This window comes from Neopsephotus bourkii, unplaced genomic scaffold (genome assembly GCF_033783945.1).
Source record: "Neopsephotus bourkii isolate Nb327-2 ecotype Australia unplaced genomic scaffold, CSIRO-AGI_Nbou_v1 NB_168, whole genome shotgun sequence".
Classification (NCBI taxonomy): Eukaryota; Metazoa; Chordata; class Aves; order Psittaciformes; family Psittacidae; genus Neopsephotus; species Neopsephotus bourkii.
Genome location: NW_026900684.1, coordinates 5090840 through 5108555, shown reverse-complemented (window position 1 = coordinate 5108555; position 17716 = coordinate 5090840). Strand labels below are relative to the sequence as shown.

General features: G+C 38.5%; 1 protein-coding gene across 2 annotated transcripts; it reads left to right on the top strand.

The window, feature by feature from the left end:
- The first annotated feature begins 3 nt into the window (after positions 1 to 3).
- On the top strand, positions 4 to 13741 carry CFAP96 (cilia and flagella associated protein 96). 2 transcript variants are annotated; one of them, XM_061371676.1, is made up of 8 exons: positions 4 to 105; positions 2006 to 2193; positions 3255 to 3474; positions 6274 to 6411; positions 6500 to 6575; positions 8180 to 8359; positions 10345 to 10517; positions 12165 to 13741. In XM_061371676.1, the coding sequence occupies exons 2-8, from the start codon at positions 2097 to 2099 to the stop codon at positions 12211 to 12213; spliced, it is 933 nt and encodes a 310-aa protein (XP_061227660.1). In that variant the 5' UTR covers positions 4 to 105; positions 2006 to 2096; the 3' UTR covers positions 12214 to 13741. The 2 variants fall into 2 exon arrangements, with proteins under 2 accessions (XP_061227660.1, XP_061227653.1); XM_061371669.1 differs by lacking the exon at positions 4 to 105 and adding an exon at positions 113 to 415.
- The last annotated feature ends 3975 nt before the right edge of the window (positions 13742 to 17716 follow it).

Sequence of the window (17716 nt, the reverse complement as noted above, 5' to 3'; positions counted from 1 at the left end):
TGTGCCCCGCCTGTTGGGCTTTCCCGCCTCCGGGGCAACCGGTACCAACACAGGGCGGCCCCGGCCAGCGGCGGTGGCGTGTGAGTGAGATACCAGCTCCGGCAAGTAGGTGCCGCGGTGCTGCTCGGTTCCTTCTTGATTCAGCGGCCTCCCATAGCCAGACCTGGCCGAGGGCTGCGGTGGAGCGCGTAGGTTGGGCTTTGTTCTTCTTGGGCAACCACAGCGGTACTTAATCCGGTTTAGGGGGTACCGGATTGCTCTGTGGAAAAAAAAAAAGGGTGTTTCCTCAGCTTTCATACAGATTCGTTGGGAGACGCTCCAGAATCGTGCTTGCCGAGCTGCTGAGGTACAAAAATCCTTCCCATTAATCCCTGTATCAACCATCTTTGCTTTACACTGTGGAGTTTAATTTCAGGTCTATTTTCAATAAATTATGCCTATCCTCATTTGTCAGGCTCCAGTGAAGGTGTGATGAGGAAACACTAATGTATATTGTAAATAATCTGCACTAAAACCAAAAGGAAATCGGAGACACTTACCATGCTCAGGTCTTAGATTAGTTGGAGGGTTTCCAAAATTCCACGTTTGTGTTTTACCTCAGATTTGTCCATACTCTGACTTCCTATACCGTTATTAGAGACTGATGACCACTGCTGGAGATAACCCACAAGATGAAGAAGGTGGCTGCTCAGCATGTTTTATTACTAGCTCTTAATGCCATTAGTGCATTTTACACTGTGTGAATCTCCACACGTTCAAAAAACCCCCAAACCAGCTTCAAACTTCTTAAAACTTCTGCATGCTGTCTGTCCATCCTGTGTGCTGAGCATAATCAAAATGTGACTAGCTCTTCTGTCATACACAATGTTCCAGCATGCTGGTTTTGTAATAAAATATATGCAATTACTATATGTATTTCCACTGCTGTGCTGTTGCTGCTTTTCTACTCTGCACCTACCCGCTGGATACAGCTAATGTGTGATATTAGTCTCTCAGAGTCTGCTGCTGCCCAACCGACTTTCATTCCTGTCATATCTTGCCTTTGTCTCCATAGTTAATACCAACACGGTCTTTAATCTGTATTCCACTCTAATGTCTTATTTAATTGCTCTCATTTGAGCTGTATGGACATGGGTAGTTCAGCTATTTGGTTGCATTTTTTTTTTATTTTTTTTTTAATTTTCTATCTCATGAATTTCAAGAAACAGCTTTTCTCACTTGTTAACCAATTTCTTCTATCTTAATTTCAACTCCTGGTGAACTTACGGTATGTTGTTACCTTCCTCCTCAAGGCAATTCTTCCTCTAGGTGATTCTGATTTCTGTATCTCTACTAGTCCACGCTGGGAATCAGATCCCTGGTAATCCTGTTGCTAAACCTGCTCTCTATGCAAGCCCTTGGCCTTCTTACAAGTGTTGACTAGGCATTTTCCTTAGCTCTGTCAGGATCAAATGACGGTGATGGAAAAAATGATGTTTACTGTAAATCGTTTATGCTAACACCAAGAAGAAATTGAATCCATGCTCAGGTCTTGGATTAGTTAGAGGGCTTCCAAAATTCCACTTCTGTGTTTTACCTCAGATTTGTCCATAGTCTGACCTCCTATATTGTTATTAGAAAATGACTGATGACCATTGCTAGAGATAACCCACAAGATGAAGGAGGTGGCTACTCAGCGTGTTCTTTTACTAGCTCTTAATGCCAACAAAACCTCTCATCTTAGTACTCTGAAGATGCCTGTTACAAATTTTGACCCAAACTATGTGGATTCATTAAGAGAGGCACCAGTTGTATTAGAAATGCATTTGATTTTACCTCTCTGTTCATGTTTTGAATTTGTTTAACCAAGGCTATATACTGGTGTCTCAGTCCCACATAGTCCCTTTTATCTGTAAGTACCAAGGCTGTCAATCATATTGTAGATTATTTTCTTCAAGTTACATTTATTACTAATATTTTAAACCAAAACATCTTGTATTTTACTTAAATGAACTTTCTGTTACAGGTGTGGACTGCTTGTAAGCTTTTGCCATAGGAGAGATAAACAAGGCTACTTCAAACTTCTTAGTGTAGTGCACTGTCACGCAGATCCAGCCATGCCTGCAGAAGGGAAAAGTGACCTGGAGAGGATTGGCCTCTTCAGTGAAATGAGCTATATTACCATTGGAGATAAATATGTATCACATTATATGCGTAAGTACATTTAGTTTTAATCCCTATTTAGTGACAGGGACCACCTCTAGTGTCCACCTACTTCCAGAATCACTATTTTCTAATGTTTTGTTGTGGGTTTTTTTAGTTAGAGGGAACTGATTTTTCATGCATATTCTTTGTTCAAGTCTGTATTATGTGAGGGAATCTTGGAATGAATTTATTGTAGAAAGGAAAAATCCAGTAAAACTGCAAACCATGTATGCATAATAGATTGATGAAATTTTTTAGTGTGTACATTTCTTTTAAATGTTAATTACCTGTAAGTTACCAGTATTTTCTTACTTTTGTGAAAAAGAGTAGTGTTTTTTTGTCTGCTCTTTCAGCAAGTTTTCTGTTATTGCAAAAATAATGACAATAACATTGTCATTATTTTTAAATTAGTGCTACGGTTCTGTTATGTTCTGATCTGACTCATGTGTGAGATTCCCCATCCTGTCTTTTTTAAGACTCCTTGTCTTGCAGTTTAATGGGAATACTCATTGAGAATGGTAATTTTTGTAATTAGTAAGGTTACAGAGGTTAACCCTCAGTAGCTGCTTGGAAGTGATAATGCAAGATAACGCTGGCTTCTCAATACTGACATTTCTGCTGTGGTGATGTGTCAGTCATGAACACATCCACCAGAATCCTGGCTGATACACTTCTACTGCACTGAGCTGCTGGGTATCCAAAACCCAGCTAGAGGCACTTAAGCTGTTCTGACTGGTCTGTAATCCATGGGAGAGGCAGATGCTCCTCTGAAGTATTACTGGCAGTACATAAATAAGCATTACCTCTAGCTCTGATCTGTAGTCTGCCTTAACCAGTCTCTCTCCGTTGCCTGTAAAGCAAGTGCAGGGGTTAGAAAACTAGAATTGAGTCCTGTGAACACGTTCTCATAGCATTGTGTTTCAGACACAACCATTTACAAGAATGGTATACAAGTTAGATGCTCTGTAGTACATTCTTGGAGCCACCCAGATCCAGACCTTAGTTTTTTAAAGTAGGCTAAGAGAAGCACTAACATTGAACAGTTATTTACAGTGCTTGCTTTTTTGAAGGCCCTTTTAATGAAGCTGCGAGCAAGAACAAACAGATGTTACCTGGGGGGTCCAAAACAATGTCAGCTCTGCAGGCAGGTTATTTTGATCCTGAGTTTGTGAGAGTTTTCAGTGGTGAAGCCTACACAGACCCTGTCCAGCTAAGAAGACGCTATAGATTGGCAGAATCAAAGAAAAATTTGGGCAAAGCTTTTCTTCCCAGTAATGGAGACAAATGGCCGTAAGTGTGAAAATGTTTTAAATCAACCCTTTCTCTTTTCTGTACACTAAAGATGAGTTTCACAGATTTCTTGTAAAACCTGTAATGACAGTACAATATTTTTGTTTTTTTTTACAATGTAGTGTTAGTACTGAGGAAATAATTGCGAGCAGCACCACAGGGGTGGCTGAACACCAGTAGAAATCAGGACCTGGTGCTTGCTCTTAACTATTGTTTTTTGCTATAAACGGGTTTTTTACCCTTTAGCATTTCAATGAAACTGAAGATGGGAAAAGGGTGGGATAATTAACAAATAAACATTTCATTTTAATTTAGGAGGAAGTCTATTGGAATTTGCCAGATACAATATCCTCCTCCTTCCATTTCTGAGCCTCTGAAAATATATATATAAAAAATATTATTTTATAATAGTACATAAACAGTAGAAGGGGCCACTATCCAGGTGCAGCATTTTCCTCTCAGCAAACCCACATCCATTATCTTTTTGCTGGAAAAAATAATCCTACAGGATGATCAGAAGATGTTACAGAGTTAAGGGATATATGCAGAATATTAAAATAAATGCATCTTTGCTGTTTCCACAACACAATTGGTGTCATATAACTATTATTATTCACATGTAAAAACTAGGTAGAGCCTGATTACTCCTCTATAACTATACAGTCTTGTTTTGTTCTTGTTGCTGCAAGGAGAGACATGAGGATTCAGTCTGTGTACAGGGCCGTGTTCTTACAGTCTTACGGTTATATTTAGCCATATCTTTCTGCAGCTTTGTTTTTGGAAAGTTTTGTGGGTAATGTCTTGTTTATTTTGTGTGTTTATATATATATTAGAATGCAAGGGTTAGGTATGTTTCATTATATGTTACAGGAACATCTTAGCTTTTAACAGGAGTGTAAGACATGGTGTGTAGGCTTTCTATTGGATATTTGTGTGCTATTTCTGATGGCACAGACAATGTGTGAGCCCCACGTTTAAAACTTCCTTTTAACTACAGCTTGATTTTATAGCAACCAAATTAGTTATAAGGATTTAACTGTTAGAAACACCTAGGCACTAATTTCAAATCCATGTCAGTCATTGAGAATCCTCTTGTTCACTGCTTTCTGGATTCCGAGTCCACCAGTGGGAGCCTAGCTTACAAAGACCTGCTAATGTGCTCTCTCCCATGTAGTGCCTCCACAAATGCAATTGTTACCTGTGGGTGTAGTAGCCCATGCTCTTATTCTTGTAAGACTTTTGACTTCTTCTGGACAAGAACTTTAGGACAGGTTCTTTGTCTTTATCCGCTCCTAAATCTGTACTGGCAGAGTAGTACAAAGCAGGGAAAGTGGTTGGATTGCCTTTTAATTTAATCCCAAAGCAGTTATGGAGGATGATTCTATGTTTCTTATATCCAAAACTGACTCTCAATGTAAGTAAGGAACTAGTGCAAAGCTCTGATGCTGTTCATGGAGTTGCTATTCTTAGCTGCCTGAACAACAAACAGCTCTTAGGAATCTTTCTTTTACCTTGGAGCCACATTCATTGTTGCTGAAATGGGAAAGGTTGCAAAGATGTCATATTCTGAAGACATGACTGAAACCTGGGCCCTTCTTTTCTTTGTATGTCTGTTCTGTCTAATTTTGTTACTGGCATATAAAAAAAAACCTACACACAGAAGTGACATTTAAAGAATATCAAATAAAGCACTTAAGAGCTAGGAAACATCAAGATAAAAGTTGTCTGTGCATTGACAGTTTGCCCTTCTTTTTCTATATATGGGTTTATGAAGTCCCTAAAGAAAAGAGGGTGATGAGCAGGCAGGTTTGTGTTTTGTGCAAGGATGACGAATGTCATCTTGGCATCCTAATCCTGTCAGTATTCATTAATGGCTCTTTTAAAAAGGAACTTGCTGAGACACTTTACTGTCTTCCCACAATAATGACAGACAAAGCAGGTTCCCTCGGCTATCTGGAGTAGTTGACAGATTTCATACGGTAGCCCCTGTTTATTTTTTTTTCTGTTTTGGGTTTTGGGGGCTTGAGAACAGAGGGTTGGCTGGTTGGGGTATTTTTGGACCACTGTAGCTGCAGCTTAGTGGACCAAATTGCCATTCAGCTATCTCATTACTTTGTCTCTGTCTTTTTCTCCTTTAGCAGCTGTATGATCATGTACTTTGAGAGCATTTTATACACTTATCAGCAAATACTGATTTTCAAGTTGGTCTTTAAAAGTCTTTATGAATTCCTGTGACTCTGTAGGCAGAGGTATTTATCCTAAATGAGCTGTGCCTCCTTTTCCTTTCCTTCTGTGACAACAAAGAAAGTTAAGTAGTCCTAACATTTCCCAGAAGAAGAACCTTTCAGACAGGTACCCCATGTTACCTGTCACTCCATAATCATACCAACACTATCTTACTGCTCTCCGTAAACTTGTGGTGAAGGCAGTTCTGTTATCATCGAGCACCAAGTCTGTTTAAACTATTCCTCTGGGTCTCAGTGAATCTGTCTCTACCAGTGTTACTTCACTTTGTTGGTGCAAAATTAAATCAGCTTCTATTGAGCATATTTATATTACGAAGATACCTTAAAAATTAATCTCTGCTGCCATCTTGTTTCTTTTTTTGTCTATAACACTGTGCATGGAATTGCTGTAGTAGTAGATCCATAGACAGTGGCTCTGATCTGGTTTTATATGTAACTTTTGACATGTATATACCGTTTGGGTTTTCTACTTCCCATTGTTTTAGAACACTATATCTATAAAGCCTGAACTATTTGCAAGCCTGTAATTAATGTGTTCATTTGCTTTTTTTAGATGTGGGTTTGGCAGCTATTATGGAACCATAGGAGGTTCGTATCCGTACTTCAGTCCACAAGTAAGAGAAAAAGTAAGATACGTTCCTCCTGGAAAGAATTTTTATACTAATCCAGGAAAGAAAGGAACTGGATACGGGTAACTTCACAATATTGCTTCTTGCAGACTGCTTTATTGAATATTTCTTGAGTTTTGAACACCTAAGTAATTAATTTTGTTTTTACAGTTACGCAAACCTGACCATAGGTGAAGAACATAAACATTTACCTGAGGAGTATGATTTAGCAAGAATAATTGCAAAGGTAAAAATGCTTCTCTCTATTATTTATTAGTGTTATGATTATTTCTTACAATTTACATGAACTTTTTGTTCCTTTTGGTGTTTCCTTTAGCTTGAAATTACTGATGTTTACTTTCAAAGTGCAGGAAGGAAAAAAATTAATGGCCATTCTGTATAAAAAAGATGTAGGTATTATTTATTTATGATGTTTTCTTTGAGACATCTGGCAGTATCATAGAATCATAGAACTATAGAATAGTTAGGGTTGGAAAGGACCTTAAGATCATCTAGTTCCAACACCCCTACCATGGGCAGGGACACCTCACACTAAACCATGTCATCCAAGGCTCTGTCCAATCTGGCGCTGAACACCACGAGGGATGGAGCATTCACAGCTTCCCTGGGCAACCAATTCCAGTGCCTCACTACACTCATAGTAAAGAACTTCCTCCTTATATCCAGTCTAAACCTTCCCTGTTTAAGTTTTAACTGATTACCCCTTGTCCTATCGCTATAGTCCCTAATGAAAAGTCCCTCTTCAGCATCCTTGTAGGCCCCCTTCAGATACTGGAAGGCTGCTATGAGGTCTCCATGCAGCCTTCTCTTCTCCAGGCTGAATAGCCCCAACTTTCTCAGCCTGTCTTCATACGCTGTATCCCACGCAAGTTCAGCCATTCAGGATTTGACCTCAAGTTTCTGTTTGAAGACCTTAAGCTACAATGTGATAATGGCCAAATCATGCCAATAGAAGGAACAATAAATGTCTGTGGTGCTGTCAGAAGAATGGGACCTCATTATCCTAGATGCTATAGCAAAAATAACTGTTGCTTTTTCCTTATAAGTTCGTAAATCTAAGAAAACTCATAAATTTGCTTGCACTGATTTTATTTATCCTGTATATTTTAGTCATGCATATGTAGTGAAAAACGGTAGCAGAAGATACTTTTTGGTCTAGGGTAAGAACAAGGTTAGAAGAAACATTACAGCTACCTGAAGTTGAGACAAATTCAGAGTTAAAATTAAATATCCAGTGCAGAAAATGAGAAGAAAAAATAGAGAGGTGGGATTGTTTCCACTGGATAGGAAAAGAGGAATTTGCTCCGAGATACTAGTATGCATTACCACGTGATACTCTCTCACTGATGGTACATTTTGTGCATGTCCTTTAATTGTTCATAATGTTTTAACCTGTTTTATTTTAAAATGAAATTTGGGAAGAATAGTCAACATCTCCTGTGGTACAAAGACCAATTCCTAGAGAAGTTGAGCTCAGTCAGATGCTCAGAATCTGGGAAACATAGTGGCCAGATGTGAGCAGCTGGGATGCACGCAGGCAAAATTTTCAGGCACGTATACAGTTCTGTTAGACACATCTTAAATGCACAGTGCTTTTTCTGACATTTTTCTACCATACTTTCATACTGATTGTTGTGCTTCCTAATTAGTGAATCTGTGTTCCATTATACATGGTGGGTATATAAAATACATTGAGCATCAAGAAAGAGCAAAGAAAGTTAAAGTGAACATTCTGCAAGACTAAGTTTAAATGCTTTCCATTTATTTCTCTTAGAATATCATACAGTAAAAATCATGAGGCTTGTTTCTTTCAAAATACTTGTTTTGCAGAAAGCGCGAGAGCAACATAAACAGTCGTTTAAAGGAGGGCCTTTCAGGTTAAATCTATATCCCCAGGAGTATTTTGACAAGAATCCCTATTTTACTGACAAACTTTTGCCACGTGAGAAGAAATCACCTTCAGAGAAGCGAGTTGCACTACCTTTCATACCAAGTTCTCCTGCTAAAAAGGTTAGTTTGTGTTACAGCTACTGGAGATAAAAGATACATATTCAGATATTTCCTGTTAAGTTTTTCTTATAGTATGTAAGATAGAAATAAATGTTTGGTTTTGCTATTCATTTCTTACATTTTCTTACAAAATGTATTATTCCATTTACATTGTTTTCAGTTTACAAACCCATAAAATCCTGTTTGACCCAACAGCTGCTAACCAGTTTCAAGTAACCTAAAAAGTGTTTCTCTCCAAGATCTGCATAGTGCTGTTAACACAGTTAATTGACTGCATACAGAAAGATACAAACAGCAGGTTACGCAGTAAATGACAGTAAGATAGGTAACTGTAGCAAAATTAAATGCTTTCCTATTTCGGACCTTGCCAGGTCCAGTCACATACCATTTTTGAACCTGCTAATTGCTCTCAGCCTGTATAGACAAACATCTAACAGATAATTCCTAGTCATTGGAATGGATAGCTGGAAGGAGCAGAAAGACTCAGGTTAATCCCTCTGCTCAGGGAAAGGCTGCAGAATAAGCTCAGGAGTTATCTGTTGCTTGTCCATCAGCAGACAAAATTGGAATCTGCTTGAGAATTTGCCAACTCTTCAGTAGCTAGGAGAAAAGGAGGAAAAGGATGGGAATAAATATACATGGAAGGGCTTAGAGGGCATAAGAAATAAAGCCTGGAGTTAGTATGAAGGATATATAGGAATATAGTTTATTAGTTCCAGTTGCTTAGTGTCATTATTTCTTAAAATCTAAATGGACATTTTTCCATTCCATAAAGCATTCCATTGTGATACGTTTTTTTTGAGATGAGATACTAAATTTATGCCATTCACTTTATGCTAAACCTTAATTTCACTTTGAAATGGGTTTAAGATGCATAAATCTCTCTCCCTCTTAAATTACTCCAGAAACGTGCTACAGTAACACCCCTTAATCTGTCACTTCTCAGCTCTTCATTTTGGAGTTCCACTGTCAGTTGGTTAATGCTGTGCTCTTCTAAGCACCATTTTCCTATTATTATGTCCTTTATTCCTGACATATCTGACTAACTTCAGTTCATCTAAGGAAGATGATGATAGCAAGGAAAATATAATTATTCAGAAAAAGACAGCAAAAATGCTTACACACAAGTAATTGTGTTGAATGACTGGCTTATAGATAAGGCAGCTGAGATCTTTCAGAAGGGAAATCTGTACAGAAAAGTTAGCTGCTAGAAAGGCAGCCTCTCATTTATCTAACAATGCTGGCGATCCTGATCCAGGCTCCCCATCCTTCACACCATATATGTTTTCCCCCTATATTTAAATAATGGGTACTTCCCAAGCTACTACATAACCTCCCTCTCTTTGATATAAATTCTTGCAGGAAAATGGCTTTATTGTTGATCGAATTGCTTACTGCTGCAGTTGTCAGGAATGCAGCTTCAGCAGATGGGGGGTTTAGTTGCACTAGGGGATTGCAAAAAATTAATCAGGTTTCTGCAGATATTTGTTAACTAATAGTTGCCACTCTTGCAGTACTAGTGGACTGCCAATGCTGTATTCAATCCTTTATGTCAGTAAGCATTTTGATAATAATATTCAAGCCCTCCTGTACCTAACAATCCCTACACTAGTACTTGATGGGAAGGTGTACTCCTAAACTGATAGTGACATAGAAATTCCTATTATTTTGCCACAACATAGCTCATTTTAGTGAGTTATGTTTTTACTTTTTCTGTGACATCTTTAAGATCCTTTCCTCAAAATCCAGGCTTAAGAAAGAACATTTAAACCCAAGAATTCATTAAAATAATGACTAAAGTTTTTCTTAAAGTTTCCAGCAAAAATTAAAGGACTATTTGGTTTTGTTTTGTATATAATATGATGCAGTCTGCTATTCAGTATTCTTACCTGCTTTTGCATGAAAAATATTTTCATTAACTCAATTATATTGTAGATTGGCAGTTCAAAAAGTTGATTGATTGGTCGGTTGTGGTTTTTTTTCAGGCAGGGGGCATGAAAGGAGGCACATTTGGCCCTTACCCAAGCCATTCTGCTGAGCCTTACGTAGTTAAAGACACTAAGGGTGTCACATCTGCTAGAGAACGACGGATTTTTCATCCTCCTCCTGGACCAAAAAGCAGACCTGTTACAAGCATAATGACTTTAAATGTCCAAAGGTAAGCACCTTTGAGTTCATGTTTCATGTGTGCTGCCTACCGTAAGTCATTAGCACAGCAGTTTATTACAGTCTAAAATAATTGAATAAATGAAGGAACAAATTACTAACAGAAAGATAAGAAATGAATAAGGAGCTTGACTTTCCAAATTTATTCCTACTCTCTTCTAGAATTCAGGTTACTTTATAAGGCTATACCTACCATCGAGACCTTCAGAATCATGCTATACAGATGTAATTGAAGTTTTTTGTTATTTTCTGACTTAATAAATGTAAAAAGACCAGGAATGTTCCTGTCAAAACCAATATCGGGTTTTGTTTTCCCTTTGAGCAACCTGGTCTAGTGGAAGGTGTCCTTGTCCATGGCAGGGGTTTGGAACTAGGTGATCTTTGAGGTCCCTTCCAACGTAAACCATTCTGTGAGTCTGTGGTTCTGTTTCTGGAACAAAATTAGCTCCCTCTGCTGGCAAATATACTACTAGGTAGTCTAAACCTGTGAAGCTTTTCCGAATTGGATTCGTAACTACAAACATGTCACTGTGCAGTGTTAGAAGAGATTTACAGAACACAGTGTATGTATACAGGTAGAGAAGCACATAATTCTTTATTTTTTATATGACTAAACTGTAATCCATATATGAAACAAATTTATTTTCTAGTTTGGCTCTGTTGTAATTCAAGCAGAAAATCGAGACTGTGTTCTCTAGTTAAACACTTTCAAATGAAGACTTCTAAGGTTGAGAGTAGACCAGTTAAGCATATTATTTTGCATACTCCATGAGTAACTTGAAATAATTTTGAAATGATTAAAATTTGAAAAACTTTCTTAGAGGAATCTGCTTCATATTTGTAATTTCTCTTTTACATATATGTGAAGGCGAAGAAATACGCCTCATTTTTTCACCTATTGCTGTTCCATTTACTTTATTTCGCTACATCTTGGCATTTGCATCATCACTTTTTAAGCTGTAGGGATAGTTCTGATGTTTTCATTTACACTGACAAGGCAGAACCAGAACTATGGATTACTCCACGATGCTTTTCATTACGAATGGAAAGTAAGAAAGAACTTAAAGTAAATTCTTGGTACACCAAAAAGTGTAGTAATTGCCAACACTGATATAAGAAAGTATAACCTTCCAGGTAGGCACTGGTATTTTTAAGCTAGTACAAGGGAAAAAGAATGGTATATTGCTCTGAGTAGCCTTCTTATCGTTGTAATTGTGTTACCGGTTTATGAACAGAATAAAAACTCATGTTGCCAAATTAAATGTTTTTATTTGGAAAAAAAACCCTTAACTGTATGTGAAGCAGGTTTCAAAATGAAAAGGGGGGAACTGATTGTGAAGTGTCACTATGTGCTCACAGATACAGTTATAATGGACTCATTAAGAGTACTTGTAAAGAGAAAAATGTCACATATCTATCAGCAATTCCACAGAGAAATTAAAAGTGGTATTTCAGATTCTCCACTACTATTTCCTTCCTAAGAAAATGTTTAGAATGTATTTGTTTGGTTCATTATTCAAGTCATTAAATATAATTACAGGACTGGGCATACCCGAGGTTCAAATTTTTACAAAAACTCTTGTAATTTGTACAGTGATATTCTACTAAAATCTAATAACTCTCTTCATTTATGTTTCAGATCATTAAATGCAAATAACTACAAGACTGCACAGCTGACATTTTTTTAGGTGCAAGAGGTGAAATGCAGAATACACACTTTATACTCTGAACTGTTATCAAAGCTATAATAAAATGTGGAAAGTGGGATTCAGGTACATTGGGCAATCCAGTCTTTTTAATCATTGGCAATGTCATCTTTTGTTTTTATATTCTATAAAGCTATTATTATTTAAGATAACTTATTAAGTTCAAGGCTGTATTTTTATATACATTTTCATCTTATTGCTTAACTGGACTTTTGAAAGGTACTTTCAGAAAATATACTTTCTAATTAGTAATTTGGGTTCCAAATTGAATATGTATATTGTAGTAGAAGAAGGTGCATATATTTTAAAGTGAGTATCAGTGTATGTCTTAAGCAAGTTAGTCACATGTGGCGCACAGTGAAACTAAGGTAATTAATTCCCTTCAGTTGAATTGCAACTTGTACACTATACTTTTGAGTAAGAACTGTCTTAAAAATGTGTGATTTTGATTTTTTATGACCTTCTCAAAATGACCAGTATTGAGAATGTTCAGAACCAGGCCACAAGCAGGCTATTCATGACAGGAAGGTCATCTCTATTTACCAGCCTCTATTTCCTCACAACCATAAGTGCTGCCACATTTTCCAAGAGAAGCTTAATTTCACTTTGCATATGTGGAAGGTTCCTAACAAATCTCATCTGCCTTTTAAACTAATTTCTCAGATAGAATTGTAATCCTAAATGTACACCTTACCTCTGTCTTAATCATTTTAATTGGGTTTTTATATGTGGTCCAAGAAATTTATTCCTGTAAATCAAAGCTGATTTATTACAAAATTAAAAAAATCCTCATCATTTATTTATCCCAATTATTACATGAAGACAATTTTTATATATTTTATATTAATTTTTATAAGAGATGTATCATACCAGTGTAGAATATCCATTGAATATCCATGAAATGGTATCCTGACTGCTGCTCACAGGATAGTAGTTTTTTAAAGAAATTCCAGACTAGATCTCACATTTCCTGGCATCAATGAAGATAAAAACAAAGCCAAGAATTGTTGGTCATGTCTTCAAGCATGTGCTGAAGCATAAAACCCCTCACCTTGAAATCAACAGGATCCAACAATATTTTAAAATATTAGTTACTTGAGAATTGTTTCTCTATCCAAAATGTTTTCTCTATCCAAAGACCTGCAACAGAAATTCTTCTTTCCTTGTTTATACCTTGTATTAGACAATAGTACTGGTGCTGATGTCAGGTACCTTAGTGTCCTCTGTACATAGTATCAGGAGCATTTGCCATGTTGTTTGCTTGTGAAGTCTGCAGACACAGCATTCCTAGGCAGACTGAACCATACTGTACTTCCTCCTAATTGCTGTTATGATGTAGCACAGCTGATGAAGACCGCCCTGAAGTTCTTCTTTATGTCTGTCTCTTTTCTTTTTGCAGTTGTTCCTCGTCTGTTTTCTTCTGTATTTCAATAATCTTTTAACTCACTTACAAGACTGCAATACTGATTAAAACATATGACAATTAATAAAATCAGTCCAGCTTGTTTGAGGAGGTGTTAGTGTATGTGGACTGGCCTTGTGTGCTCATCATGGGAGCCAGTAACTTCACCTGATACGTCCCCACAAGAAAATGGGTGATCCCAAAGAGCTGTCCACCGATCCTAGCTAGGACCTCAGTATGTTGTTTTAATACAAGTGGTAATTGTGTCCTTTGGCTTCTTGGCAGTACCTTTGAGTGTGATGATGGAATTTAGAACTTTCTTAAATTTCAGTTGTCTAAGGTAAGAAGAACATTAGAATTACTTACATGGTTTTCATAGTAACAGCTTCCCTACATCCTTACAGTGTAGATATAGCCAGTCACCTTCATAACTGATTCTGACTGTCTCAGGAGAGGGTACTTCAAAGACCCAAAAGAGACCTGTTGGGCTTTTGGTATAGCTGCCTTGGAGACAGCAAATTAAGCAGCTGCCCACCTTGCCTTGTCTCTCAAAGGATCCTTCTGTTTGGGGGGTGCTGAAAGACGAAAAACAACAAATGCCAGTTGTAACCACAACAGTGGATGGCAGCAATATCGCACTGACCGAGACTCCCTAGTGACCATCCATAAGCTGATCTGTCGACTGGAGACCCAAGGAGTGATCAGCAGGACCCACTCACCCTTTAACAGCCCATATGGCCAGTGCGAAAGTCTACCAGAGAGTGGAGACTACTGTGGCCTGAATGAAGCCACACCACCATTGAGTGCTGCTGTACCAGACATGCTAGAACTACAATATGAACTGGAGTCAAAGGCAGCCAAGTGGTATGCCACAACTGACACTGCCAATGCATTTTTCTCAATTCCTTTGGTAGCAGAGTGCAGGCCACAATTTACTTTTACTTGGAGGGGTGTCCGGTACACTTGGAATCGACTACAGTTTTGGGGAATAAAATGGCAAGATGAATGTCATCAGATCCCCACAGATGTGATCAGCAAGATAACAGCAACATCTCTGCCAACTAATAAGGAAGAAACACAAGCTCACAAGCTTTATTAGGTGTTGTGGGGTTTTGGAGAATGCACATCCCAAATTACAGGCCGATTGTAAGCCCTCTCTATGAAGTGACCCAGAAAAAGAATGATTTCAAATGGAGCCCTGAGCAAAACAAGCCTTTGAACATAACAAAAATATGGAAATGGCTGGAGGTCAGAAATGTGAATGTTTGACAAAAGAAAATGGTTTATTACCATTTATTTGAGACAATAGACTCCTGTAGATTATCAGGAATTGCAAATAGCTGAGAAGGCATTGCAAAGTAAAGCTCATAACTTGCAAATTGTATTCTGAAGCTTCAAACTTAGAAGAGACGTTTCTGCACAAATTCCAGTGGAATACTCAGAGTAACAGTTACATTGCATTGAAGGAGTACTGTGGTACCTGGCCATGAGATTTCCTTTGCTCAGAAACTAGAACTGTAACTTGTTGGAGATAAATATAATACATATATATAAATATAATGTAAATATAGTGCATTCCTCTCATTTTCACTAGTCCACAGGTGATTTTGTAATACTGAGTAATCTTCAGTGAGTTGTGTAATGTCACTTTTATAGGTGGAAGCATCTTGTTGGTATTCCTGCAATTCATTCTTAAGTAACTGATTTTTCTCTGGCGTTCGTTACTGCTGTTGATAACCTCTTGTGTTCTCTTGTTTGCACTGGTCAAGCTAGACTTCAAAAGATCAATATCTGCTTTTGCATTTCCGAGTTCAGTCATGAGTTTCTTTTCTGTGGAATCTTTATCTGCTTGGAGCTTCTCAAAGGCCTTCCGTAACATCTGTTTACTGTAAGAACGTTCCTGCAGGGTCATTTCAAGGTTCAGTTTTTCAGCTTCCAGGGTCTGCAGTAACTGATGGTGGGTTTCCAGTTCAGATTTTGCTGCAGTTTTTGTTTTATTTGTTGCATTTCACTCTGATTTCTTTCAAGCTCTTGCTCTAGGGAACCCTTTTTCTTTTCTAAGCTTGGATACCTCTATCTTCAGTCTTTCCTTTGTTTCTTTTAAAGCAAAGCATTTCTTTTGCCAGAACTTCTGGCTTCTACCAAGCCTCTTTCAAAGGTAACTGCAGCCACCTTTTCTTCTTTCTGGTTACTGATTTGAAAGTCGTGGTGCGTCTGTGTTATATGTGGGTTAACATTTTGGAGTTGATTCCCCTGTTTCTCAAGGATGTCTTTCGGGTTTTGGAGTTCTTCACATTTGCATAAGGAGTTCTTTTTCAGATTTTACTTTTTCACTGTACTCTATATCCATTAAAAGAATGTAAACTATTATAACAGGCCCTGTTTTGTTCACTATTGGGCATTGGGGCAGGCACAAAATATCAAGTAAGCATCTGTCCTGGTTTCCCTGGGGGCAGAGTTAATTTTCTTCCTAGTAGCTGGTGCAGTGCTGTGTTTTGGCTGTAGTCTAACACTGTGTCCTGGGTTTAGCAGTAGCAGTCATTTTTTTTTCTTCTTAGTAGCTGGTGCAGTGCTGTGTTTTTGACTTTCGGCCTCGGAACAGTGCTGATAACACTGATGTTTAGGCTGGCCAAGGACTTTGTGAGTCTCATGCTTTGCCAGGGAGGAGGGGAAGCCGGAAGGAAGCAGAGACAGGACACCTGACCCAAACTAGCTAAAGAGGTATTCCATACCACAGCACGTCATGCCCTGGGAGGTAACTGGGAGTTACCCAGAAGGGCACTCACTGCTCGATCGGGCTCATTTTGGTGGGTGGTATCGTATTCTCTTCCCTTGTTATTTCTCTTATTATTATTGGTGGTAGCAGCATTGGTTTGTGTTATACCTCAGTTACTGGGCTGTTCTTATCTCAACCCGTGGGAGTTACATTCTTTTGATTCTCCTCCCCATCCCTCAGGGAGTGGGGCGGGGGGAAATAGACTGCGTGGCTGACTTGCCAACAGGGTTTAAACTATGACACACTGGTAACACACATGTTTTAGTTGTTGCTGAGGAGCACCTACCTTGATCAAGGACTTTCCAGTCTCATGCTCTGCCAATGAGGAAGGACACAAGAAGCCATGAGGAAGCAGGGACAGGACACTGACCCAGAGTAGCCAGAGGGGTATTCCATACTGCACCATGTCATGCCCAGTGTCTAAACTTTGGAGAGTCACCAGAAAGGGACCGATAGCTGCTTGGGTTGGGTTGGGTATAGTTCAGTGGGTGGTGAGCAAGTGTACTGTGCATCACTTGAGTTTGTTTTTTGTTTCCTTTCCCCTTTTAGTTTTATATTCTTTCCTGTTGTTATTTCCCTTGTCATCATTATTATTAGTATGGTACTTTATTTTAGTTATTAAACTGTTCTTATCTCAGCTTGTGAGTTTTACGTTCTCTCAGTTCTCCTCCCCATCCTGCCTGGGTACGGAGGAATGGAGGGGGAATGAGTGAGCAGCTGCGTGGTGCTGAGTTACGAGCTGGGTTTAAACCACAACAGTGTCTTACATGAATTAAGGGTATATCCAGCAGGGGAGAGAGGACTTAAGGAGACTATAATAGTTTGTCCTTGACTGCTTTTGTCATCCCAGTCCCTATGAAATAAGAGCAAACTGGAGTTCACCTGCACAGAAAAAACGGTTTATGCAGCATTTCACAGGGAAGGGACAAAATGCATTCCCTGTCCTCATTTCTCTCTTCCCTCCTCAACTCTGCCCTGTTTCCCTACATGCTTTGCATTGCATTCCATGCCCACTGAAGAGAATCCCAGTTAATGTGGACAAGATCAGGTAAGTTTTACCTGTGCAGAACAGAAAATGAGTTTTCATTATAACGGGCAGGAGGGAATAGTATATGTAATTCTGGCTGTGGTCCTGCTACCCTGAAAAATCTCAAAAAGATGATACTGCTTTTCTTTTTTAAACCCAGGCTATCCACAGGTTCTTTTCCACAGATCCATGACATTCTCAAAACCCAGAGTCCAGCTAAAGAGCAACTTGTTTGTGGATAAAAATTGTTACACCTACCAGAGATGCATTACTTGGTGTG